We start from the raw sequence: 27,909 nt of genomic DNA on the forward strand, positions 1-27,909 counted from the left end.
GTTTTTTAAAACTGATGTTAAAAGCATTAATAAAAACAAATCTCATCAGAATAATGATAAACTTAGAGTCGCTGTGTGACAGGTCTGAAAGTTTCAGACAGGAAACAGTTTCAGATCATCGCCCAAATCAATATTTTATTATCTGATTCCAACCGCCATTGTTCTCATTGTTGGGCGTACATACTCCACGCTTCTGACTGTGTTACTCCAACGGAGCGTGTGGTGTATTGTGGATGGGCCAATTATTTTGACATCTGTAGGACAATGCTAGACCACTCATCACCTGTTATGGGGCAGGCATGCGACCTTGAACCACCTACAATGCTTAATACTCCCTCACACTCTCTCGATGTCAACATCTGTTTGTAATTGTTACAAAAAATGCAATAAATACGTGTCATATTCAACCTATAATGCTATTCCTATCATACAATATTGCACTGTTCCGATATTCTGCTTAAACATGTTTTAATAACTTAAACACCCATTTTCCCGTTCTGAAAACTCCACTTGATTTAAACAGCTTTCAGTCGGCCGAGATTCACCAGTCGTACTTACTAATGTTGGAATTCGGTATTGTTTGTCAATTTTTAATTTGATCTTTACTTAAGTTAAGAATTCGGGCTGAACTGTCTTGAGGGAGGGGCAGCCAGTTTTAAATGGGGGTATCCCGTATGGTGGTTTTTGGATTGTCACTTTAATTTACTGATTTTTACAGTCTTTTTGGCCCTTTCTGCTTTGTTTTCCGGTCGTGGAATCTACCGCGCGTGGGCGGCTGGTTGTTTCAGATCCTCATCTGTATCTGCACTATCATAATAGAGAGATCAGTCGTTTTATTTTATTCATTTATTTGTTTTTTTATCCTGTTAACACAGCACAAGTCTATTTTTCCTCTCCATATTCCTTTTGTAAGCCTACAGACCCTTCAACTTGGTCATCTTCTTCGCATTCAGTTTTGGGTCTTTTTTGTTGAGCGTGACGTCGAGGCGACGATTATGAAGAGTACAGAGGGCGCCATCAGTCATCCAGCAGGTATCTTCCATGTCAGTGTCCCGTTATCTTGGCTGCGGCTCGAAATAGCACGTGCTGTTTAGGAAGCAGCAAGCTTGAGGCTCCTAGCTTTTTGTGTGAATATATGTGTTACATCTAGCCACAGCCAGATAATTCGGACAGGCCAAAATTTACATGTTCTTCCATTTCACTTGCAGTTTGTGCAGTAGAGTTGAAGACCATACCCGCGTGGCAAGTATTGCACCTGTTTCCGCCACGCCGATGAACCCTGTCAACACCAGGGGGCGTGTATTGTCATGTGAATGTAGCGCGGTGCGCGCTGATCAGAGCACTTCCGCAGTTGTGACTAGGTACTTCGGCACGTAGTGGCTGGTCATTTTACAAGTTTTTGGAGTACACCAAGGACCATCATCAGTGAAAGGTAAAAACACTGATATTTTTTAGCACCAGAACTGAATGCAGTTTCCAGCTGTCGCTCTGGGCCAGGAAATAAACTTGTTAACGAGGAGAAATACTTTCACCAGTAAAAGAAAAATGATAGGCCTACGTATACGCAGTATCTGCAGGGATTGACATGATTGATTTGGGTGTACAACAAATGCACGACGCATTTGAATATTCTGTCCGATTGTTTTCAAGTTCACGACTTTTCAACTTCAGCCTCCAAACTTGTCCTAATATTGTTTTCTGGTTCACATTTTGCTTTCTTTTTATATTTTGGTAAATGACAGAACAGGTTTTGAGGTAGGCCTATGAGTATGACATGGTTTATGTCTGTTGGGTGCAAGCAGTCAGTGGACCGTTTTGTACAATTTGACGATATTTTTCTGTTATCAGCTGGTGATATTCTTTCTGTCATAGTTGTGCAAGATTGTTTAATGAGGTGAACAATCAACTGCACCACAATCAACCAGTCTTGCAGATCTACTAACTATGTCTGATAAAGTTAATTCAGTCTTGTTTATCATGTTATGTCATGATTAAATATGTTTGCCTCTAGAGTCAAGACTGGCACTAGTGGTAGAATGAGTCGTTTCCAAACATCTAAATTCAAGAATGCCTCAGCAAACGTCGCCAAGAAAGAGGTATGTGGAGGGAATACCTTTGGGGCATCTCTTTGTAAAATCACTATATTCACTAATGAGTGAAACTAATTTATGGCATGTTAAATTTGAAGCAGAAGACTATGTGCTTGAGTGTGATTTCACTATAGCAATGGATCTATTCAGATTGGATTGTGAACCAGAGACTCAGTACCAGCTGTTTCTTTTAACAGACTTCCATGTTTAGGCTGTTTCATGTATTCGCCCACAGTACAGATCTACGACTTTCACAATTGTGATCAGTTGCCCAAACCAACATCAACTACCTTCACCCAACTCGATGAATAAAGCTTCACTTTGATTTATGTCCTGTGTTCTTGTAGCATTGGTTCAGCGATCTGCGTATAGGGTCGCCATCATCATGCGGCAACCACATCAAGGCCAGCTGCACTCTCATGGCCTTCAACACCAGCAACACAGGTCAGTGTGTTTGTTCCTGGATCAACCCATTGGCTGAATGCACTCAGGAGCCCTCTTGTGGCAGACTCACCAGACTAGAGTTAAAGAGCGGACAGCCAGTGCTATGTGCCTCGTGCTGCACCCTCACAAAATTTTCTTACCTCAAGGAAATCGAACAGAAAGCTCAGTGTACTACAGTTGATGCATATGAGTAGCTTGCTGTGTACACTTTACTCTGCACATGCAAGTAATATGCCTCATGCTTCAAATGATGCACATTTGCTTTCATGAAGTCCTGGTTTGAAAGCAGTCAGTTAATTTAAAAGCAGCCTCAACAGTTGTTGCAATTTTGATTGTGCATTTGATAAAGGTGTCTCTGGTTTTCAGAATTGAAGCTTTACTGTAAGGCTGCATCCGAATCTCTTGTCTAGAGCTAGGTCTAGGTCTTCGCTCCATTGGAATTGACAGTAGACCTAGTCGTAGCTCTGGAAGCCCGTTTCGGACACAGCCTAAGTGTCTTTAGCCAGCCTATTTACCAGCTCTGGGCTCAATTTCATGGCTTTGCCTGCCACATAATATATACTGAGCTGACGATCGCCATTGTGTCCTTGCAGCACTAACATCGAAATTGGATGCCAGGCAAGTAAGCAAAGAATCCTATGTAAGCAAAATTTCTTAGCTGACGTGTAAAATATGCTAACCCTTAGAGAAGATTTTTCTGTTGTGATTAGCCAAACCTTTTGTTCACGGTAAGCAGTGCCATGAAATTGGGCCCAGGTACTGGATATTGACATCAGTTTGGAATGATTTTGTCTTTAATGTACATTTGTAAAAATCATTGTACACATGTATTTACTGAAAAAAAAATTGCTTACCATTGTTTACTTCAATAGGTGGAGGCACTTTGGGCATAATACCACTAGATAAATGTGGACGGGGTTTGTCATCACTACCCATGTTGCATGCCCATGGATCTCTAGTGACAGATATGGATTTCTCACCCTTCGATGACTACATGCTTGCCACATGTTCAAATGATAACATGGTATATAATTAAACATCGATTACTAACCTGGACCCCCCAAAATGCTGTTACTTATCAGTGAAAAGTTTTGATCCTTGCCACGTGGCAGTTATTCTCTTTTCTGCATTGATTAGTGAAAACTGGGCCTTTATGAAAGATAGAGATGTCCAGCTCAAAGTGTTGACCTAAACAATGAAACATCACTGATTGCTGTCTGTGGCCGGAAATCTATCTGCAAGCAGCCTCACCTTGGAAACATTGCTTGCAAATTTTAATTTCTTCGCACTGGATATGTCATGACTTAGTAGAAGGAGCCATGCTAATTTGTTTTGATCTTGTGTGCGCAGAACGAAAGCGATTTTTCAGCTCTTTATTTTGTACATTATATTAAAGCCTGTTTAGACCAGAAGGTGATATAGCTCTTGAGGATTTCTGAAAAAAAAAGTTAGTAAAACTCAGGGAATCTGAGAGAAACTGACCATTAGCTACCCCTGTACTTTTCAGTGGTCCACACTGGGGTTTTTTTGGCTGCTGTGCTGTGGATGATTACGAACTTGTTAGTAAAAAGGGTCATGCAACTTTGTGAAATATTGTTTCTGTTGCATGAAAAACAGTGGTAGTCACTTTTACGAACTTAGCATGTGATGGTTACAGTAAATTCCTGTCTTTCAGACATGATATAATAGTATTTGTGGATTTGTATGGGCTTTCCTGACAATTGTATTTTTCTCTCTGTCTCTCTGCAGATCAAGCTGTGGGACATACCAGAGGGTGGTCTGATGGAGAGCCTATCCACACCTGTTGTTACCATCCCCAAGCTAGCTAAGGTGGTCCAGAATGTTTTGTTCCATCCGACCGCAGAGGGTCTTTTGGCCTCCTCGTGTGACAAGACTGTTCAGATATGGGACATTGGCAAGGCACAGGAATGTGTAGGTGGGTTGGAATGCTGACTTTATCGGCCTGCTGAAGTCTTTTGTTGAGAAAACAAGAATGCCTCAGCTTAATCTAAAAATGGGATCTTGTCTTGTTAGTCCCGTGGTCAGGCAATGAAATTGCCAACTGTATAGAGAATTCCCGTTTCTTAAAGAGTAGAGCAAAACGTATAAGACAAAATTAAGCCAACTTTACTAACCTTTGAAATTCTCCAAAATGTCCATGTGGCAAGAACAAGGGGCTTTTAAGTTCACAAGCCAACTTTCAGGTTTATGTTGCGACTTTAAGGCCTGCTAAGTTTGCAAGTCCAGTTTTCTTTCCAATTCCCCAAATCCTTCCACTTCTCAAGAATGCACAGTGTGCTGAAACCAACTTTTGCACAAAATGTATCTGTGAAAAAATGTTCATTTCTGTAGCCATGGAGGTGCATGAGGAACAGATCCAGGGTATCAGCTGGAAGCAGGATGGTGTTGTCATGGCGACCACAGCCAAAGACAAGAAACTGAGAATCCTTGACCCCAGGCAGAACACTGTTTGCTCAGTAAGTCAAACTAGAGTAATTGCTTCAGTGTGTGTGCTAATTTGAACCTCTGAACAAAAGAAGTCAGCATACTGGCAGTGGTAACAAGAAAGATTTTGTATTTTTCAAATGGGACTTTTCGATGTCACCAGAACATTAGTACCAGCACCACTAGGGTCAAAACTGTTTACCTGGAAGGGGGCGAGAAGGGACAAGTGTTCCATATGACGGAAACAAACCGTGACAGGGATCAGTGTTGTCCTACCTGCAGGTGGTCCTTGTTGCAGTCCTTTTGGTTTGGACAAGTGTAATGTCCAGTAATAGTTGGATGGCTGGTGTGTTGGTCAGTAACCATTTGGCAACAGTGCACAAAGTTTGACCTCAAGTGTCGTTGAAAACTGAGGCAGCTAAGTGATTAAATCTTTTGGTATGTTCTGCTGGACTTTGTTTTTTGAAATGTAGGTGCTAGTATATCTTTCTAACCTGACGGGTTGTTTTGTTTTCACGATGTTTGCAGGAAACAGATGGTCATTCTAACAACAAGGATTCACGAGTTTGCTGGTTGGGGAGTACAGATCTCATTCTCTCCACTGGATTTGACAGGGTGATGAAACTGAACAGTCGGTGACCCAGTCCCCTATTGTCATTCTCATATCACTGTGACTGTTTTTTTCAATTAAGGCCCTTCAAAAGGAATTCCTGTCAAAATTCGTAGGAATCGCCAATGCTTAAAAGAATCTCATATTTGTCGAGATTGGCTGTAAGAAACACAAAATCAGAAACTGACGGTGCTTTTTTGCTTTTTTCTGATGCCTTGAAAGAAATTGACAAATTAAACTGTGTATCGTTAATACTCACTTTTTTGTTCAATTGCAATATGAACCCATTGCTAATTACTTTGAATCATTGATTTATCCCCATAGTAAATCCGAATGTGATATCCATCTCGGTGGTTTACCACTGTTGGTTTTTGAAATAAATTCTTCATTCTGATTTAGTGGATGTCTTTATATTTTGTAGAAACATATTGGTTTCCCTTAATTAAAGATTTTTCACCAAATTTTGGGTTTTCTCTGCGATAGGGAAGATACCGTGAGATGTGTGTATGGGACCAGCGTCAGTTTACTAGTTCTGTTTGCAGTCACTCCGTTGATCAATCTACTGGGTAAATGTACTGTACTCTAAGTGTTGCTGTGTAATTCTGTGCTCAGATTTTTTGACTTTTTCTTTTGCTGCTGTAGTTTATTATCACTAGGAAATTTTGGCAATATCAAAGTATTTCTGTCTTTCTGAAACTTGTGGTGTTTCTGCCCTTGTTTTGCAGTACTTAGGAAACTGCCTCTACCTGTAATATCACTAAACTGAATTACTAAATATTGTACAATGTAATCTTCTCTGAAGTACTCGTTAACGTACAATGAATTTCCAAAGTGGTTCCCAGTATTGTTTGCCATGAGACATGTCTTCCACTGGCTGTACTGTTTGGTCTGCATAACAGGCTTTACAATCTTGTCCTGCAGTTCCTAAATACTGTGTATGTTTATTTATCAAGCCATTGATTTAGTGTACTCTTTATTTTCTTGTAGGACCCTAATGCCTTTGTATGACCCTGATACAAACATGTTGTTTGCCGTGGGCTCTGGAGATACGACTCTCAGATACTCCGAGGTCACATTGTCATCGCCGTACATCACTGACAGTAAGAAACTCTCAACCATCGTCTCTGTTGCCATGGCTACCTCAAGTATTTCTGTTCTTTGTTGTAGTTACTGCTTACACTGTGTGAAAAAGTTACATGGATTCCAATAGAAATTTGAGAAGTGTGAGATTTAAAAATTGTAATACTGTACATATTTTTTAACCCTAACTCCCTAGGGTGTGTGCAAATCATGTTAAAATTGGAGGATTCAGGACTGTAGGGTTAATAGATGAAAAATGGTTGGTTTTCATGCAGACTGTTGTGCGCAGTGACATGCTGTGGTAACAGATCATTTTTCAACATTGTCTTTCCGTCTGTAGGGAGCACGCAGTCACTTCCTGAGCAGACCAAAGGCATTGCCATGGTTCCCAAGCGAGCCTTAGATGTCATGTCATGCGAGGTTGCCAGGTTACTGCTGCTAACGGCGACTGCTGTGGTCCCAATTCCATATGTGGTCCCTCGAAAGGTATGTCTGTCTCTTAGAAAGCACCCAAGATTCTAGATTGAAACCAACTTGCGTGCCTTGAACCTCAACCCACCTGATTCCAGTAGCATTCAAGTCTGAGGATTTCGATATACTGCAGTAACCAAGAGCTCAATCAAAAGATTTCTTGTTTTTTGCCAAAATCAATAAGATCCTCTGGGTGAAGTGCTTTTCTTGTAATATTGCAATTGGACAAGTTCTTAACTCAACAGCCATTAATCTATGTGGGACCAGATGTTCGCACTTTTGTTGAAGAATGAACTGCCGTGTGCTGTGTAATGTTGGTTTTTTCACCAGATTGAAGGGAATTCAAAGTAGGAACTCAATTTTGGGGGTTATGCTTAGACCTGGTACAAGAACCTTTGACTTTCATTTGCCTCAGTTTTTCTTTCAATCTTTCCTTCAGTCACACCGTGATTTTTATGGTGAGCTGTTCCCGGACACCAATGGAGGCGAGGCTGCTTTGTCGGCAGCTGATTGGCTTGCAGGATCTGATAAGCAGGTGAATTCAGTGTGGTCATTGTGGGTTTTTGCTGACTAGCTTGCAAATTTTTCTTATGATCTTAGATAATTGTAAGTAGTGCTGTTTAAAGGTAAGACACATTGCTGATGTACACCAAGGCAAGTTTCATTGAGTATTCTAAGCACAGAAATTTGCTAAGTGCAGAAAATACATGCTTACCAAGGACAGGATTCCAGCCCAAACACTGTGCAAACTCTTTTACTGGAGAACAATTCTCTGCTCATTTCTTCGTAGGTCAGAAATCTGCCGAGCAGTGATTAGTTTCCTGAAATTGGAGCCAGGGGAATGGATTGGAGTACACATGAATATTTTTAAACTGAATATGCACAAAGACTGTATTTTTGAAGAAGAACATTATGAGTGTTAAAACTTAACAGAAATAGCTATGACGTTCCTTTAGCTAGAGTAAATAATGCCAATTTTATCATCGTGGCCATGGTAATGTATAGCATCCATATTTGTGTTTGATTGACTTTCCCTTTACTTGATTCCCAAATTCAATATCCAGGTTGAAAAGGTTTCCTTGGATCCTGCCAAATGCAAGCCAATCAAAAAGAAGGATAAGCAAGGGTTGCCATCGGCTACAGCTTCAAAACCAAAGCTGGAACCCAAGCCAGCCGTTAACAATCCGCCATCTGTAGAAACGACACAGCAGCCGAAACAGCCAAGCACAAAGGTACATATTCCTGTCCTGATTGGGGAGCAGTTCAAAATTGGGAATGTTGGCTTGTAATCTCGTCAATTCATCGAATGCAATCAGTGGCAGGCCAAGTTAGAAGTCAGTCCAAAAGTAGTGAGGGAATGGGACATGTTCACGACAACAGAACAATGGAATGCCTCTGTTACATTTCAACTGAACAGCGTGTTACTTGACGCAAGAGTGAATGACTTGTGATTGACCCATGGTTGACTTGAGATGTCATTTGATGACTTCAGGTGACTGCTGAGGATGTGAAAAGATTTGTGAGGATGTGAAATAACTTGTGAGGAATTGAAAGCAAACTGTCAGAAGGCTTCTGTTCTTTTGAGAATGTACTGTTTGGTTCACAGCGTGCACATGTAGATCTTCCCATTGGAGAACTCTTCACATGTGGAAGCTATGCATTAATCTGAAAAGAAATTATATTCTCATTTGAAACTTGACAGGTAGTCTGAGGTTTGAGACTTCTCTTCAGCCTTGTACTTGCTTGAAGTAGCCATCCGGGTTAATTTCTTTGCAAGCATTGACTTGGGCCAAACTGTGATGTTAAATTCTAAGCTGAACTTTTTGGAATGATCCCAATACTAAATATAAAAAAAATAGCTCCATTCTCGGAAAAAATGGCAGGAGTTAGAGTCGATCAAAGTAATGTGATAACAATGATGAGTCATGTGTTTTTAATCCTCAGCCTTCCCCAGCGCCTTCTCAGGGAGCTAGTGAGGTCACAGGCAAGCTGGCAGCATCGTCCTTGCAGACCCAGAGGCCGTCACAACCACAGGCCAGCACTCGGGGAGAAGGAGATAATACTGCCAATGTAAGTGCTGGCTACTGTGACTGTTGATTCTTATCCAACCTCACACAAATTCCCTCCATCATACAAGAAGAAATATATCACGTGCTATGGGACAAGCTCTAACAACTAACATTACACTCTAGCAATGTTTTAGTGTGAGAATGGCAAGAAAAGATGAGACATCACCTCATTTCTGGCTTATAGTTTGCCCTGAATTGTGGTCCGTTGTAATAATGGCCTTCTCTAGAGTGCCTTGTCTTCTGGATAAAAGTCAATTTTGACTAGTCTCATAAGCAGCCATCCAGAAATAATAGGAGGAATCACTGCTGTTTAGTTTTAAGCTCTCTGTCTTGATGTGCCATGTTGGTATGCTGATGAAATCAGACATTATGTGAGGGAAAAATTGTGAGGGTTCATTTTTATTTAGATCAGGATTCTTTTGAAAGCCTTTTAACTTGAAAGTGTTATAGTTTAAGATATAGTGGTGATATAGTTTATTTTCATGTCTTTCTGAAGATTCATGTGATATTCACATATGAATGTAAATCAAAATAACAGAAATGATATGAGTTTTTAAGGTAAAAAAAGCAAATACTTGCACAAGCTATCTGGGACCTGATACTTACAAATTAAATAAATGTGTTCACAGGTGAATATTTCAGTTAAATTGTATCATTCATTGAGGTAGATAAGCTATTTCAACTGAAAAGAAAATCCGGAACAAAATGCAATATTCATATTCATGTAAATATGCATATTTTGCATTAAACATTACAAGGAAGGAAATAGACTAATCCAATAAAGGAACAGGAAGAAACGAATAAGAACAAAAAGAAGTGGCCAGGGAGTTATTAATGAGGACACATTTCCAGCAGTCTGTGGAATGACAAAAAATGGAGAATCAGATATTTAATTATCAGATTAATATGACAGGAGCAAAGTTTTAAGTTACTTCTTGAAATGTTTCATTGATCTAAAGGTTGAATTTGGCAAAAGTAGTTCTTGGCGACGTGTGACTCATTTTTAAAGGTTGTCTCATGTATTAATCAGCTCTTAAATTGTTTAATGGATTGAACTCACAAAAAAAAGGACCCTATGTCGTTTCATGCACTCATTTTTCAGGACGTCCTTCAAGCAGCCAAGCCCAAGTTCACTGCGCCTACCGTCTCCAAGTTCCGTCACATGAACTCTGCCCTCATGCCCAGGAGCACACACATGTTCAACCTTCACAACCTGAGCAATAGCGTCTGTGGGGAGTGTGACGTCTTCCACGTCAATCTCAAGTGGGGGGCGGTGCCTCTCGGTGGGCCAGGCGGTTTAATAGGATTTGTGGATGTAAGTGTCTCATTACCTTCCCCCAAATTAATTCTTCACTATGAGTTTTGAATTCAAGTCTTACCAATTTTTCTCTGATAATGTAACAGTAGGTTTCTGGAAGGAGATGAATAGTGTTCACAGAGGCACAGAATAGCAGGCAATAGATGCTGTTGTAACAAAATCAATGTGCCTTGACAGGCTAATCCCACATTTAGAGTTGTTGCTGCTGTACCATGCTCTCACACAAGTAGTACGCAAATTTTTCAGGCTTCTTCAACTAGTAGGGTGTTGTGACTTTCCAAAAAGAACACAACTGGCCTTATTCACACGTCGGCCATATTGAATTGAAAGCGAGGTAAAACTTTTTTGGGGGCACCTGAGAGTAAAAATTAGAACACTGAATGTCATTTATGCTGATAAAGAATATGAAATTTGTGTTTAATGATATTTAAATCCCTTAAGCCACAATTAAAAGAAAAGAAAGTGAAACATGGAACCCAAAAGAGTCTGGCACCATCCCATTTGAAAGAGTACACTGAGAGAGATGTATTCCTAGAACACAGTCAAAATGGCTTCCCTGTGGATAAGGTCTACTGCAGTAGTGTCATCTCCTTGGATTACATACATCTGCATACTCCTGCCTCTACTTTTGTCAAGAAGCTGCCATTAACATTGATGTTTATCGTGCAAGTTGACATTTTGCATTACCCTTGGCCTCTTTATTCATTCTGTTAGCTGAATAAACCTGGCAAACTTGACAGGGACTTACCGTCCGTTCAGAACGGCAACAACGTCATGGACTTTGCTTGGGACCCATTTGACGACAGCCGCCTTGTGGTCGGCTGTGAAAATGCCAAGATCTTGGTGTGGGACATACCTAGCGAGGGTTGGACCGAGACGCTAACCGAACCCTCTCTCATACTCAGAGGTATCCTGTAATTCCTTGGGAAGATTTTGGGATTATTCCAGCTTTTAAAATTTTAACTGTACACTAAGCTTTGTAGAATAAGCAAAAGTTTAGACTAGAACCTAAATTTAGTGTGTTTTAATCTCAACACATAATGAAATCCTTCAAAAATTACGAGGGGGTTTGGAGAATTGTAAAAGGTTCATGACAATTAAGCCCAGATTCTAGTCTTACTTCTTGCAAGAAGTAAGACATTTTTACATTTCATTGAACTCTTCAGTAATCCAGTACAAAGTGGAATAATATGAAATACAATGTGGTGATATATGAGTAAAAAAATAAGATAGAAGATAGGTAGCAAAATGAAGATAGGTACCATCAGTAATTAAGGTCAGTAGACTGGGAAATAAAAAACGAACAAGGGATCACAAGGCTGTTGGCATAAACCAAGGCTTGTAGGTGGAATAACGTGGACGAACTATGCAACGTAATCATACACACGCAAAGCAATATAACAAATATAACAAAACAAATATTAAAAAACAGTCATAATCAGACAAAAAGAAGACAAAATGAAATCAACTTAGCATAATCATATAATAAACCTAGCTGATGCAAGAGAAGAAATACAACAGCAATGACAATGGACAGAGATAACAATGACACTAAAATCTGCATTATGTATAGACCAGTGTGGTATTCGAGTCTATCACAAGTCCTTTTGCAAGTCCCTTCACAAGTCCAGTCACAAGTCCCTTCGCAAAGCCAGTCATAAGTAATGAGGTGAACAATGACAAAAGAATGCTTGTGTCACGGCACATTTGAAGGGCTTGTGAATTGGCTTAAGACTGAATGACTTGTGATGGACTTGCAGGGACTTGGGATGGACTCGAATACACCACTGGTATAGACTAATTTGACAACCAGGAAACCACCACAGTCGTGGTACCAGGTTCACGTGTAAATGGAACGCGTGCTGTAAAGGCTTATGTGACCACTAGAATGTTGTGATTTGCCTAATGTACGTGTGTATATGGATTTGCCTCAACTTTAAAACCTGTGCATGATGTGATGCCATTGCAAGTGGTAGATTTGTAGGGTTTTAGAAGGTTCCTACCAGAATGAATGAGCCCAGTTAATGGTTTTTAAGGCCTTTTTCTAGTTTTAAAAGCTTATCATTAAAATGCATACTTTCACATAAATTCATTGTTGCCATCTTCTTTTCTCAGACACAAGAATGTTGCTAGAGTGAGTACCACAATATCAAATGTGCAGCTTGGTATTCAAACTGTCAAACCAAAATATTATGACAAGTAAAGATGGCCACTCTATCAAACAGTGCTGTCCCTTGGTCACAAAAAGTTGATGAAGCTTGAAAAGAAACTCGAATTAAATGTAGTTCCCTCTAAAATACATTCTCATTTCGTTCATTCAGTCTTTATTAATTTCACTACATCTCTTGACAGTATCCACAGAATATTATATGTGTGTTGATACATACAGTCTTACTATGTATGGTTTAAATACATATACATTTTTATAATCATGTTCCATTTAGGAGTCACATCCACATCAGGATGTGGACGGAGATCCCCCATACCGAAGCTTGTCGATTAGGGATTCCCTTCAATGTAAAGTACATGTAACACATAAATTGAGAAGACATAAGAAAAAAAATCAACGTACGTATGAAACACTTAAACACACATGATGCAAAAGTAGAATAAGTCAGGTAGGATAAATCAAAGGAATAAGAAAATACAAATTATGTACAAGACATAGAAACCCATTCAGAAGTTAATATAAGCTCAGATAATTAGATAAGAGAAGTTTTAATAAGTGAGTTATGTAAGGAATTACAAAACTGTACGGCCTTCATGACAAATTGGCATGTTCTTGGTGCTGAATGTTCTCCATCATAAATCCTAATATTTCTTTCCCCCAGGTCACTGTGAGAAGATCTACTTTATAAAGTTTCACCCACAAGCGAAAGACCTCCTGATGTCTGCTAGCTACGATATGATGGTCAAAATCTGGGACTTGAGTTCCGGGGAGGAGAAGATAAGCTTAACAGGGCACACTGATCAGGTAGTACCTGATCTCAGTACCTGATCTCGGAACAGTCTTGGCCTTTATATGAGGAGATGCTAAACATGGAGAATACTTGATTAGCAGAAGTTGGTTACCAACCAAAATGCCATTATACATGTATTGCCTGTGACCGGTTCCCAGGTAATTTACTAAGCAGTAATAAGCTGAGTTTGGAGTTAAACAACTGTGTAGAGTTTTAGCGTTCTGAATTGGTTCTGTTTGTCTTTGGCACCAGATTTTCAGCGGCGCTTGGAGTTCCGATGGTAGCAAGATTGCAACAGTCTGCAAGGATGGAAAGATCCGGATTTACAACCCTAGAAAATCCAATGAACCCATCAATGTATGTCCACAAAGCCATCAAAATTCTTGCCACACACGGCATCACAGAAATGCCTCTAGTGCTTTTATTACGTATAGCAAGGCTTTTCATTCCATTCAGAAAGGAACTTTTGATTTTGTATCCTTATGTTGTTGGCTAAGTCAAAAGATGAAACAGAAGTGATTGACAGTTACATACAGGGATGGAACTTGAATTGTTATAGGGGTTAAATAAAAAACAAAATTGTAACCTTCGTCCTTTAAAACCCGGGACTGGAGATCTATTCAGCCCTCTGTTGGTGAGCTCCCAGTTTTTTTTTTTGGGTCTTTCTCAAGTTGCTCGACAGACGCCCGTAAAAGTAACAGATGCAGTGTAACCATGGATCATGCCCAAAACTTTAAAGCCAGCGTCAACAGCAATGCCGCCAACTGGGTAACAACAGTGCTGGGCTTGAAGACCTTGGGAAGGTGGAAGTACAAACAATGTGCTGTGGGTTGATTGCACGGTAGAGGATTTTGGAGGTTTACAGAAAGTTGCCGGCAAATTAGCTGAGCTGGGAGGGGGAGGTAGGGTTGATACCGAGGGTTGTTTGCTATTAGGTGAGGATTCTTGGGTTTGATTTTCAGGAGGGGAATGGACCACCAGGCAGTCGAGGAGCCCGCATTCTCTGGGTCTGTAGGGACGATTTCCTTCTTGTCTCTGGATTTGAGAGGTAATGAGATTAGAGTTCAGGTGGGTGATTAAGTCAAGGAACGGACATAGCCAAATATAAAAGACTTTTCTGTGTAATTTGTTTGTTCTCGTATATAAAGCTGCTACATAGCATTTTGCACTGAAAAGATTGGCCAAACTTATCGTCTCCCAAATCTTTTCTGGAACTTCCAGATATTGCCCCTAGTGCCAAGAACATCACTCCTACGGAAGAAGTATCCCTATTTATATCAAGCAACATTTATAATGTAGCAGTGCACTGTGCATATCCGAACCATTCTTCACAATTGTGTTACATAATACAGTTACCATATGAAGAGCCATGTTTTTAAAGTTATGTGACTTCAGAGTCACCTGCAGTGTGTCATGCCATAGAGTCTGTGTCTTAGGAACTAATACTTGGCTAGTATGTAAACTCTTTTGGTTTGATTTAACATTGAGATGAAAAATGCTGGCTGATTCGTAAGTATGTAGGGGAGATGTAGTAAGAATGACACTGTACCAGTCATAAAATTCATCTGTCTGAATTGTATCACTTTTGTATTTTCTAATCATTTGCAATTCCGATTCATACCGATATTTCAGGAAAGGTGAGCGCACAATTTATCTCTACTCAGTAAGTGACTTAAGTGAAGCTCTGGAGACAATTTCTTTGAATGTCGCGCCAGCTACATTGGTTCCCTACTATGATGAGGACACTAATGTAGTCATCCTTACTGGAAAGGTAAAGGAAGACACGATATTGGAAGTTCATACCCTAACTGTCACTCTACAAAGCTGACTCAAATCGCTTGACTTAAATGCATTTCTGAAAGGATTTTCATGTCGGCGTTTTGAATTTAGTTTCGCCCTTAATCTGAGGCAAAAATCATAAAATTATGAAGTTGGTACAAGTCCAGCTGTGGAACAGAAATTCCAAGCTGGTTCTGATGTAAGCCCTGACTCTATCCAGATTGGACCCGAGACCTTGGCACATTTGTATATTAAAGGTATTAATATATGGGATTTTGGACTGATAAAGTCCATGCTCGTTTTAAAAATCTCGGCTGTGTCTCTGGCTTTGAATGTGCCACAGTCTTCAGAGTTACTGTACAGCATTCATAGTTGGATCACATCAGACAGTTCAGTAATTTGTGTAGCGTACAACAGAGCTGAGGTTTTGAGAATGCCCCCGCAAAGGTCAAAGAACATCACAATATTAATCATAGCTCCAACACAGACTACTCAGGTTGCATTGTAATCACCATTGATGCGTTGCCATGGTTACAGGGAGACATATCTGCTCTAGCATATGAGATTCTCACAGAGCCACCTTACTTCTATGACGTAGCACCTTTCCAACAGCTGGTGCCTCATCAGGTTAGTAGCAGGAATGTGGTCTTGCTTTCAGGTTACATGGACTCGAATCACTCAGTCTGAGTAGACCAAGTGATGAGTGACTGACAAATTATTGAATGCATTGCCATGCAGGATACTGGAGCTCGACACATTGTGATGACAACTCGGGTGTTATGATTACCGTTCTACTCCATGTGATGAAAATTAAAAGCAAAACAGCAAATTCATGATCATTTGTGACAATCTGTTAACTGCTACATGTATTACAATATGGTATTAGAAATAGCTCAAAAACAGGATTGTTTTGATAACAGCTGAATTGCCTTTTAAGGACATCATCAGCCTGTGGTATGGATTGCAGGTCTATAGGAGTGGGAGTTGATCTTTACTTCAAAAAGTAATTTTTCCGATTAAAAAAGTGTGGTCTTTAAACACAGTAGGCAGAATGTATACATTTTTCACTGTCATAATGCATTGTAAGTAATTTCAGTCTGGTTTTGTGTTCTTGCAGGGCCTGTCGTTCTTTCCTAAGAAGGTGTGTAATGTCAGGGATGTGGAGTTTGCCAAAGCCATGAGGTTGACCCAGACGACCATTGAACCAGTGACCTTCATGGTGCCGAGGGTCAAGGTCAGTGTGCAGATGAGTTCAATGATTTTATCGCAGCTTGAATTGACCTATGCCTCAGAAGTACAAGCGTGCTAGAAGTGATGTATGTGGAAAGGTGTTTATTTCTAATTGCAAAACTGAGTTTATGTGCTTTTTGTGCTAGTTACTTGACTCTGGTCTTATTTTCATGAAAATAACCATTTTTGCAGAATACGAGAAAGCCTGGTGGATTTTGTGCGGTTAACTACCTTCACAGAAGCACACAGTTAGATTTAGTTTAGAAACATATCTGCATGATAACCTTTCTTTTTTCTTTTAGAAAGAGTACTTTCAGGACGACATCTTTCCCGATACAAGAGTGACGTGGGAGTCAGTCTTGACAAGTCAAGAGTGGCTGGATGGAAAGAACGGTGTTCAACGCAGGATTAGCCTCTGTCCACCAGACATGAAATTATGTGAGTTCTAGCAAGGTGCTTGAGTTTCAAAATTCACTCTGAACCCAGATCCCCCCAGATCAGTGCCTTGTACTCTAGATCTCACCTGTCTCTCGTCTAAATTTAGACTCTCACCAAGATAGTTTGGATTGACTTTGAGAAGTTCATGCAGGAGGATATGTAATGCGATCAGTTAGTGTATATCCACAGGAGTGGGTGATGGGAAAGTTGTCAAGCTTGGATGTGTGCCATCTTCATCCACAGCTAGAACCCATTGGTTCTGCACACAGACATCTAAACGCATAGACCACCAGTCGTACACCAATAACCATGATTTTAAAAAGCGTGGGCAAGCAGTTATGGGTGAAACGATGCATAGCAGCGTGTTCAGTGCGAATTGCGCATGACACACTTAGATTGTAGGTATTTGTTTACATATGCTATAAAAATATGTTCCTTTTTTGCTCTTTGGTACTGCTATCTCTTCTTTTCAAATGTTGCTACCACATTGTTTTAATCCGTATGGGCCAGATTAAGTAAATAGAGGGCGTTTTTAACAATCGAAAAAATGGCTTCCTAGAATTTTATAGCTGGAATTCTTCAATTGCGCCTAACTTCCGTACACCGAGGGGTGAATTTGCCCACACTTTTGGAGTTAGTCGGATGCTGTCTCGGCTACGATTCTGCACCGTTGTTTTGAATAGGAGCTGCCCGTCTATGGGTTTATATGTCTGTGGTTCTGTACACACACGTCTGGTAATTCGGACAGTATGTTAAACTTAATCTTGAGCGGCTGCACGGGTCCTGCCAATGTAGCAAGTACGGCCTGGGATGGTCCTGGACACTGCCAAAAAAGTCAAGTTGCGGTTGAAAATTCTGCAGAAATATCATACAAATGTCTCTCAGTCTTTTTGTATTTTTTGACTTAATTTTAAAATTTAGCCAATCTATTTTGCCTTTTTGCAAAATATCGTATTATGCAGTCAGAAATAAGTTCAGCATGATGTAGTTAAAGTTTTAATAAGCCCAAAACGTTTTAGCACCTTCAACTCAAGATGGGACTGCAATTTAACTTTTTTTTTTCCTTTTTGCCAGTGAGCTCCATACCCAAAGTGGCCCCAGCGCCTAAAAAGTACGTAGCAGAAGTTGAGCTCTCCTACAAGACGGATGAGCAGAAAAAAGAAGAGGTACAAATCTCAACTTCTTTAACAATAATATTGTTAACCATTTCGGCCAATGAAAGCAAGGATTCCCAAGACGTGCCTCTGGCACTGTTGCTCACAAGCTCAAAGAAGCCTGTAGAGAGGAGACGGTAAGAACCAGTTACAGTTTGAGGGGTGGGAAGAAAACCCCAGAAGAAAGTTCTGGATAAAACTGATACAGTAAGGTAGGGACTGAACACCCACTTTCCACTTGTTGGCCTGGGTAGGATTTTGCCGGAGGGCAAGGAAAGAACCACTATGTACACCCGACCCCTCATTTTATAGTGAGCAGAAATTTTCATCTCAGCGAATCATGCAACGGCTAGTATGAGCAGTTGTAAATTGTATTTTCTTTGGACATGTGATTGAAACTCACATTTAAAAACTCCAACCATAATGCAAGATGTGTTGAAGGAAGGATGATACTGTAGACTATAGGTTATTTTTTTGGAAGGGCTAAATTGTGGTTTACTATAAGTGGTGTGCAATCCAAGGCCAGAAGAAATGTTTTGTTTCCTTCTGTCTTCAGCTACTGAGTGCCATGACCAATAAGCTGCAGGCCAAGGATGAACCTCTTCCCCAAGACTTGTGTGAAGGAGTTGACGAGGATGAATGGGTGAGTGCGGTTTGTTCATTATAGGCTTTCTTCCGCTTGCCTCCTGTTTGACGCCACGTGAAAAACCACAGTTTCTGAATTATTGCGCGGCTGTCGTGGGCAAATGCAGACTACAACCACCCACCAAGGTTTTCCCTGGCTTCTCAAATGCGAGGTAGTCCACCTCACAAATTTAACTGACCGCCTCAGAATATTTGGCCCGTATTTCCACCTCTCACTTCAAAAGAAGAAATGAAAGCACAGGGAGTAATAAGTACACCTATAGGAGATTGGCCCTATCAGAGCAGCCATACGTCACCCTCAGGCATCGAACATGTTCAGTCTGGGTTGATGCCAACGTTTTTTTCCCAAATGACCATGTCGTTGAAATATCTGTATCTTTTAGTGTCAAAGGTAGTAACAAATGCATCAATGTGAGCTGAAGGCATTGTCATGTTGTGTCTGTTATATGGAAGTATTTTTTGCTTTGTTTGCAGTCTGACTGATGCGAGAGCCGTGTCCACAGCTACAGGTGCCGATGGTTCCCTCCCTCCCATTTGGGAAGGCTCCACCCCCGCCAGCACCCAGGGTCAAAGTTTGCCAGGTTTGAATCAACAATGCCTAATGCACAGAGAAACCATAAAGTTCAAATGCCAACTTTTTAAATGCGAACACTGTTCAGTTCTTGAGAAAAAGAAAACTGGAGAGGGAGTTGAACCTGTTACCTCCAGAAAAAAATTATCAGAGCTCATCCGAGTTTATCACTTCTGGCAGTTTTTACATGTATATTCTTCCTGTCTCGTAATTTCTTTCCTAGAATATAATTTTGCATTAAGATTACCATTCCAGAAATGTACATGCCATTCTTTGTGCTTGTATTTTCCAGTTTTAAATTCTCAATATTTTTCTTTCAAGAATAACAGATACACAATGCGATGCCTTCAAATCTGTGATGGTGTCTTTGTTGCTTCACATCAAATATGATTTGATAGATATTGGATTTTCCTTCTCCATTAGTGTCCAATTTCCTGAGATCGAACTACTAAATTCAAAAACTAAGGAAACGTCTTTCAGTATGTTGCAACAGTTTTCCAACATTCCTTGTGACATTGAATTTTTATAGCCTGCACAAAAAAACGTGACACAAATCAGTTTATTTTATGCGCATTTACAAAACATGTATGCATTGTCAGTATTAGTTAAAGTATCTGATAGTATCTGTTAGAATCTAGTATTTTTTTTCTGCTCAGATATTCCGATTAGGCGTGCAACTTCTTTCATTTGTTAATACGAGTTGAAAAAACGGTTGGGTTAGGTGCTCTCTGAGTTCACTAAAGTTACGTTGGGGGAGAGAGGAAGTAGGTTGAGAGGATAAACAACTTGATGCGACTTGGCCTCAACAAAATGTCTTGTCCATTGTAGTTTGGTCATTATTTGTATTTACTTTGAAAGTGTTGAGTGGATTTTCAAATTATCTTAGTGTTCTACTAGCCATATCTTACACTGACTTTTTGAGCTAGAAGTTTAAACATACATGTATGTTTTTCGAGTAATATATTTAGGGAAATCATATGAAGGAAACATGAAGGATTTATTTTTAATACTACTTGTACATGTACTCAGTAGTAAAGAAATGAGGTAATTTTGAATAAGCAAAACTCGTCACATTTTTAATAGTGGTTTTTGAACCATTTTGACATTGCAAAACGTCAAAAGAAACTTTTGGGGTCTTTACGTTGTTTGGGGTTTTTATACGTTATTTGCCAGGGAAGCACAGACCCAAATAAACAAGGGCGAAAACAAACCACCAAGCTCTCTAGCTATTTGCCCTGAGCAGAGGCACCCTCTCATCAGTTGAAAAGAGCAATATTGGTCAAGCTTGTTCATTTTGTTGGCATTGATGGTATTGTTGGTACCAAAGGGGCCTCTGTTGCTAGGAAAATTGCACCCTCGCTTGGTCCAGCTTGAGGCACATACACGTAGACGAATCCAATGAGATTTCACTTTGATATGCCAGGCAGCCCCCCTGTAATGGCAGAAAGCACTGTGATGGGTTTTGTACAGAGCAGTGGCACCATGCAATAGTTATTACATTACGACCATGCAATAGTTAACATATTACATGGTCACCAGATTCATTTGTAAGCTTGGTGTCATCAACGTTAAGGCTGGATTGAAATCTGGACTGAAATAAACATATGAAGTACTTCCCTCGAAACATGAATTCTGTTTTCAGACAAAGAAACTTTGAATTTATTTCACTGACATTGAAAAAGCGCACCTCCAGCTACCAAATTTTGTTGGGATTAAATGTGTAAGGATATGCCTTCCCAACACAAGTGGGTGGTTCATTTTAGAGAAATTGTACCATCCCAGCTTTACACATTAAATCATATTAATTTCTCAGAAATACATAATTTTTCCACGATCAAATGTATGCCCACTTTGCCAAGTTTTCTTTTTAAAAGCTGTCACAAAGGGCTACTGTTCGAATTGTATTTCTTTTATCACAAATTGTAAAGACGCATGCAATGTACATGTATGTACAAAGGGCTAAGGTTACAAGGACGGGCTTTGATGGACCAGTGACAAGTGATTAAGATTGTTAGCCAAACATGGGTTGTTACAATGCACAGCTCTTTTGACAAAGGTGATGTCAAATTTTTACTAACAACAGGAGTTGATATGACAATAAAAATCATCTGGTATTAAAATAAACATTCAAATAATATAGCCTCGTTTTTGTCTTTCATTCTGTCCAAAACACTTTCATCAAATATACCCAACAGATGAAGCAATAAAGTGATCCAATTTGTGATGGAGTACTTTTAAAATCAAGTGATAAATTTAACTTGATATTTTGGGGTGCCAAAATGAAAGAAATGACCGGCAACTGTAAATGTCACTTCACAGCCGTGTTTGTCAGGGTGGCTTCAATATTACCGTTTCTTCAAATGACAACAATGTCTGATTACTTGAAGGTCGTGATCCATGTAGAGATAGGAAGAATCATTCCGTAATATATCAATAAAATAAATAGGAAATAACTGGAAAAGCCATGATGATACTTGCACCAGCCTGAACATGCACTCTGAGGCAGAGTTATTAAAAATGTACATGTAATATTTTTCTCAAATCAAGCAACTTATTCAGTAAATTCTACACGGAGAATAAAGACAACAACGTTGAAACGTGTTTCTCTTTCATTCTGTTTCCTTACAATATTAGAAGAAATACTGCTGCAAGATTGGAGCTAACCTTTCACAGCAGTACGGCCCATATTACTTTTTTTGGCTCAAGGCCTCTGTGCACAACGGGTTTCATTTAAAAGAAAATAAAATAGCCATATTTCTATTAAAGACACTATGCCTTTTGTATGTGTCTTAATTCAGTTGGAAATATTGTGACTATGAGCCCTCCACAACTGGTGGAGCAGGGTTTTCCCTTGATGACCAAAACCATGTGCTGTCTATTTGGCTCTTTTAAGCAGGCTCTGTAGCGCCATCTACAGCTCTGTAAGCTTTCAGTGTGCCTGCCTGACGCCAAGTGTCACAAATGTTCATTTCTTATCCCACACATTTTGATCAATATGACAGCTTCAGTAAGGATTGTCCCTATGTCCAAATACTTGTTTAAGAAGACCTTTGAAAAAATTGTATACATCTTAAGTTTGCTGCGGGTGTCCCACCCTGTCCCTTGGTATTAACCGGAGTTCCGAGCCGTGTTTTAGGAAAACGTTGCCCGCACTTTGTGCAGGGTTGATGCCAATACCATCTATGAAAATAACGGGGAGAAAACATGACAGGAGGATATATGTTATTTCACCTGGTAAACCACTTTACCATTGAAATGATACTGTTGATCTCTGTTTGCGTATACTTAATTGGCCATTCTCAACCCTGTCAATGTTCAATACTGCAAACCATTGCCGCAATCTTTGGGCATACATTTCACTCTTTCCTTGCTGTATGATTTCACAAAGGGCCTCATTTATTGTGACTGGGAAATGAAGTCCTTAATGCACTTAAAGCCTTCAATATCAGGTGATGGATTGGAGTGGCCTCATGGTACTGGTATATGCTGTGCTTGGGGGTAAAGAGAACTATCAGTGAATAATTTAAGGGAAAAAACCAAGGAAAAAGAAACTACAGGAATTAACTTACCATTAGTAATAATTGCACTGGTAGCTGGTGGTACCCGAAACTGCAGATATTACACATACACCAAAAAAAGACATGATCTACATGACAACAAATAATACAATGTGTGACAAGGCCCAATGGAATCAGTCCTCAGAGGCAAGTGTTTACTGATGCATTGGAAAGATTTGTTTCGATACAAGATTCAATAAAATTACATGTAGTTGTTATTATAGCACACTGAACTTTAGTGGAAATCGACAAGCAAAATTAGAGGCCATTAGTGCAGTGGCACAATAAGCCATTTGCAAGTTAAATTTGAATGAAATCTGGTGCACTGAGTTATCTGACTGCACATAAACATAACGATTTGAATTCCCCAGACTAAAGACACTGTTGCTATACATTGTAATTCGGGGCAAGCTTTCCCATAGCGACCACCATCTCTGGAATGGACTGGTTCCTTTGTGCCCTCCTTATCCATTGAGAACAGTGTATTGTTGCAAGGAGTCTCTTATGTCACTAAGCAAAAGCTTGCCCCAAATCACGAGGTATAGCAACAGTGGTTTTAGTAAGGAGAATTCAAGTTGTTATGTTCACATGAATTTAAAGAACTCAGTGTACCAGATTTAGGTCAAAGTTAACTCGCAAAAGGCTTCTTGCTCATGGACAGGTGGAAAACACATGTTACATGCCTCTTTGACCTACAGGGTGTTGTGATCTGCCAAATACACTTGAGTGCAGTGCCACCTCATAATGATGTCACATAGTCTACGGCACAGCGCCGATCATAGACATGAATTTAGTTCCAATTTAGTATCTTATTTAAGTCTTTTTAATGAGGGTAAGCTCCATCAGTGCACAGCAATGCTTTCCACAGAGGCCCTCAATTAAAATACAATCAGTAAAATTAAAAAACCATTATACTTAAAACACAGCAAAAAACGTTTTACTTATAGTACAGCTACATAGAACATTAATAGGGGAAAGAGTAAAACTTGTAAATAAATCAAACTAAAAATGCAGAAGTATAACAAGTATACATATAAAATGAGCTTATTTGGCGGACCTTTAAAACACATGGTGTTGGGATTTCACACTAATATTATGAATAAGATGACATGATATGATTAATTGGATTGACAACATATCATGTTGGACTTATCAGGGTTAACTTACCTCTTCGGCTGTGAATTTCAGAACAGCTGTGAATGGTGTGGATTCAGGAACACTCAGCCTATAAAACAACACCAGTAAATTCTTGGACTGTAACAAAGTTTACAATACTTCGCCCTCTACCCCATACTTTGCCCCTGTGCAAGATATGTGCATGTACATGTATGTGCTTACAGCCTTCAAGAATCAGTGAAAAATGCACACCTTTGGGATCGAAATTCCTTCACATTGATACTCACACTTTAAATGGTAACTTTGGATCAGATGTGAGGGTTATCTTAAACGTCACTTTAGAGTTCGACCTGCAAAAAAAGAGAAACAATGCAATTTTCAGTCAACACCATTTACACCCCTAGAGAGGATCCCCACAGTCCTACGGGTATGGAGTGTGTGTCCATTGAGTCCTGTGAGTATAAAGGTTGCATGTGGTGGTATTATATGAAGAAATCCAAGCAGGGATGGACTTCATCAATTATGGGCTATCGTCACTTGGGCCCATCTTGAGGAGAATGAGAAGCTGCCGGGAAAAACCTCTGATTTGGTAAAAAAGAAAAAAAAAGGTGTGGGCCACATGGTCTTAAAGCCCCAGGTCAAAAGTCTTAGAGAGATATAGGTCAGTTGGGATGGAATTTGTTAGTACGATCTGATTGAAAGAGTGGAATTTTTTGAGTGAGGAAAATTAGTAAATGCACCCTGATCAATAACGGATCTACATGGGCTACATTCATACACGACTGCATGTATTTAAAAAAAAAAAAGGGGAGATTTTTTACTCACCAACCTTTCGTTTCCACCTGACAATGATTGCACCATTCATGCTGTCTGTGTTTATCACACTACGCATGTGTCAGGCCAGCCAATGACCAAGCTTAATCTGCATGTTGGTTCGGTGGGGGGGGCAGTATCTTTAATTGTTTTCATTATGCGACCGTCCTTGCATGCTGTGACCTGTAAGCATAGAGTTGCCTGTAAGCCGCCACCGAAAATGGTCTAACCAAGATGCGAAGCAAGCTTGGCCATTGGCTGGCCCAAATGTTACACACTTCTTAAGTGCTATAGGTACATGTATCTCCATTTCACTCTCACAGGAAAATTTCAATTTGTTTGAAAAAGTGGAGATCAAGCTGCCACATAATTCACCTCAAATATTTGAATTAAAAAACCCATAGTGTTATGACCCCACGTAAACTAAATTGGCTCAAAGTTACATAAAGTAGTGACTTTGAATTCTTGAAGTAATGCCCCACTGTTCTTCAGTTCAGGGAGAAGGCAATGACAGGCCCGTCCTTTCATGAGACCAATGTGCAAGTATTGAAAAGGATGAGATTTGAAGCTTTTCAGTGTGGAGATAGAAAGTAAACCAGATAGGTTTGCGGTAGCACCAGGGTTTTGGGGTTTTTTTTAGCATGTGGGGTTGTGAAAAGAACTAATGGTACTCAACATTTCGGACAGTATGCTCTGTCCATCGTCAGGAGACTGCTGCATGGGGGAGGAGTCCATATACAGACACCCTTTTTTTTCCTGTAGTGATCCATAAGCCATCTTAGAGCAATAATATATCCTAATAAGTCTCATTTAGTCATGAAAATATTGACAGCCCCCCCTTCACTTACACACTGAGCATGCTGACAAAACATTTCCAATATTTCAGACCAGTCTCACTGGGTTTGGGCAAGGGGCATCAAGAGGCATCCGTTTATTGAATTCTTCCGGAAGTATTAAATCCACCAGATAACTCTGGCATGCCCATGCCAAGATAGGTTCATCCAGCACTGCTGGTGTACCATTTAGTTATTGTATGAGGTGGCGCATGACGGGCAAACTGCGTTCTGGTAGCATGTCCTACAACTAAGGCTTCAAATTGTATCAATCGGTGAAGGGCTGTAGCCAATGTTCGATACTAGTGGATGCTGTAGTCTCACATGGAGATGCCGCACAGCTTGCTACCAACATACATGACATAACATGCATAGCATGCATCACACAAAGTTAACAGTATTTCTTATTGGCATTTTTCTGGAGATATGCCCCACAGATATATTTGTAAAGGTCACTAATGACATACTTAAGCTAAAAGTGCTACATTTTTTAAAAGGGATATTAAGTCATTTTATGCAATTTAATGTCCTCAGAAGTGAGTACCGATCCTTAATACATATATATCATGAACCGATTTTTATAGACATCATTTAACCTTACTGAATTCTAAACTCTCCGAATATCCATTGGACTTTCGGTTAGGTAGTGACTTGATGCTTGCCGTGACAGACTAAGAATCACAGCGTGACTCAAATTTAAGTTCTTGAATCTGGCTTTTAAAAAATTCAGCAAGCTACTGAGCATCAGGACGGTCATTAGTCATGTTAGTTCAGCGGCGGCTTCACATTTATTATGGGCTTCAAATTCTTGGAAAAACCCCCGGTGCAAGAATGTCATGATTGCTTAAGGGCCTACACTTACATGACTTACTTAGGCCGTAGGCCTAACTTTACGGGAACAGACAGACAGAGGAAATTAACGAATTTTAACGCTTGGAAAAAGCTACTGCTGCATTAGATGACCGAATAACAAAAGGATTATGTCAGATATCTTGATCCGGAAAAAATGCTGCATCCTGACTCCACTTTTCTCATCATCTAAATAAAAGTAAGTCATTACAGACATGTTGGAAAGACACGAATTCTAGACTGATAAACATTTACCGATGTTGTTGGGAAATACTTAGACAATTCTCTTCACTCCCCATGAACTTTGTACATAACTGCTGAAGTGCAGTCAAGATGCAACATTTTTCCCCTCGATCCTACCACAAAAGCTATGCTCGCGTTCAGTGTTCGGCCCTGAGGGATCAACGTTGGCCTGTTACACCCCAACTACAGCATCAGTCCCAACTATAGTTGGGCCCGTCCCAACTAGAGTGCTACAGTTGGGCCGGCCCAACTACAGCAGAGAGGTCCTGTGTGCACGATGTGCCCAGCATATGCCAAAGTCATTTTGTTTACAAATGTCATGTCATTGGTCACAGGGCTAGATGAACAGATGAACTTGAAGTGCCACATAATCACATTTTATATGAATTGTGTCAAGTGTGAGACACATTGACTTGGATAATGTTGAGACATTTTCCACAGACAATGGTCAACAATAGTTGGGCCAGCCCAACTGCAGCACTACAGTTGGGACTGTCCCAACTATAGTTTGGGCTTACGCTACAGTTGGGGCGTTGGGGCGTAACAGGCCTGCGCCTACGTGAAGATTGCCATATGGCAGGCATGGCACTGTTCAACTTCATCATTTCATAGTCAGAGGTAGGGAATTCAAACTTCATCATACCGTCACAAGACAACAGCTGAACAACTAACTTTCACACTTATCAAACAGCAACGACAGCATGAACATACTACGGGAAGACATCAAATGATTTTCTGATCTCAGATCAATCAAAATATGACAAATAACACTGCTTACATATTGGTTGCGGAACGTGAACGGGCAAATCGTCAGTCTGACCATAATCTGGTCGCCTGTGGAACAATGTAACAATTTGATATTAATATGAGGTCGGGCACCAGATCCAGCGCATTTTGCAAAACTCAGTTTACTGGACACGTGGGGGAGCTGTTTACACTATACAAGGTGCAGGCCAGTTATGCCAACAGTGATAAATACCTGAATTTCCAAAAAATCAGAAAAAATACGAGTTTCTCAGGCGTTCCAGACGCACATCAATTTTTTTTTAGTTTATTTCAAATTTCCATTCATTCATAAACCGATGACTTTTAAAGATGTTTTCCCACAGAGAGTTAAAAGCAGTTGTGGAGCACTTCTCGAAGAACAGACCGTTTTCAGGCACAAATTTATTCCAAATCTAACACAGACACAAG

General features: G+C 40.0%; 2 protein-coding genes across 3 annotated transcripts; one reads left to right on the forward strand and one right to left on the reverse strand.

Annotated features, from left to right (window-relative positions):
• The first annotated feature begins 1,260 nt into the window (after positions 1 to 1,260).
• Positions 1,261 to 21,441, forward strand: LOC147799950 (coronin-7-like). Its single transcript, XM_087133150.1, has 25 exons — positions 1,261 to 1,432; positions 2,012 to 2,096; positions 2,438 to 2,534; positions 3,407 to 3,558; positions 4,284 to 4,470; positions 4,887 to 5,011; positions 5,508 to 5,594; positions 6,073 to 6,155; positions 6,577 to 6,689; positions 7,010 to 7,155; positions 7,580 to 7,675; positions 8,205 to 8,372; positions 9,085 to 9,210; positions 10,312 to 10,524; positions 11,242 to 11,434; positions 13,359 to 13,501; positions 13,740 to 13,844; positions 14,450 to 14,535; positions 15,120 to 15,258; positions 15,804 to 15,893; positions 16,384 to 16,500; positions 16,799 to 16,934; positions 18,009 to 18,100; positions 18,645 to 18,731; positions 19,208 to 21,441. The coding sequence occupies exons 2-25, from the start codon at positions 2,037 to 2,039 to the stop codon at positions 19,214 to 19,216; spliced, it is 2,850 nt and encodes a 949-aa protein (XP_086989276.1). The 5' UTR covers positions 1,261 to 1,432; positions 2,012 to 2,036; the 3' UTR covers positions 19,217 to 21,441.
• On the reverse strand, positions 20,935 to 27,623 carry LOC147799951 (ubiquitin-fold modifier 1). 2 transcript variants are annotated; one of them, XM_087133156.1, is made up of 6 exons: positions 27,494 to 27,535; positions 24,807 to 24,973; positions 24,265 to 24,327; positions 24,029 to 24,086; positions 22,874 to 22,913; positions 20,935 to 22,484 (listed from the first exon to the last, which is right to left on the reverse strand). In XM_087133156.1, the coding sequence occupies exons 2-6, from the start codon at positions 24,836 to 24,838 to the stop codon at positions 22,375 to 22,377; spliced, it is 303 nt and encodes a 100-aa protein (XP_086989282.1). In that variant the 5' UTR covers positions 24,839 to 24,973; positions 27,494 to 27,535; the 3' UTR covers positions 20,935 to 22,374. The 2 variants fall into 2 exon arrangements, with proteins under 2 accessions (XP_086989282.1, XP_086989283.1); XM_087133157.1 differs by lacking the exon at positions 24,807 to 24,973 and having other exon boundaries at positions 27,494 to 27,623.
• Positions 27,624 to 27,909: the final 286 nt, after the last annotated feature.

The sequence above is a fragment of the Acanthaster planci genome, linkage group LG02 (assembly GCF_054643075.1).
Source record: "Acanthaster planci isolate LZ-2023a linkage group LG02, COTS_SCS, whole genome shotgun sequence".
NCBI classification, from domain to species: domain Eukaryota; kingdom Metazoa; phylum Echinodermata; class Asteroidea; order Valvatida; family Acanthasteridae; genus Acanthaster; species Acanthaster planci.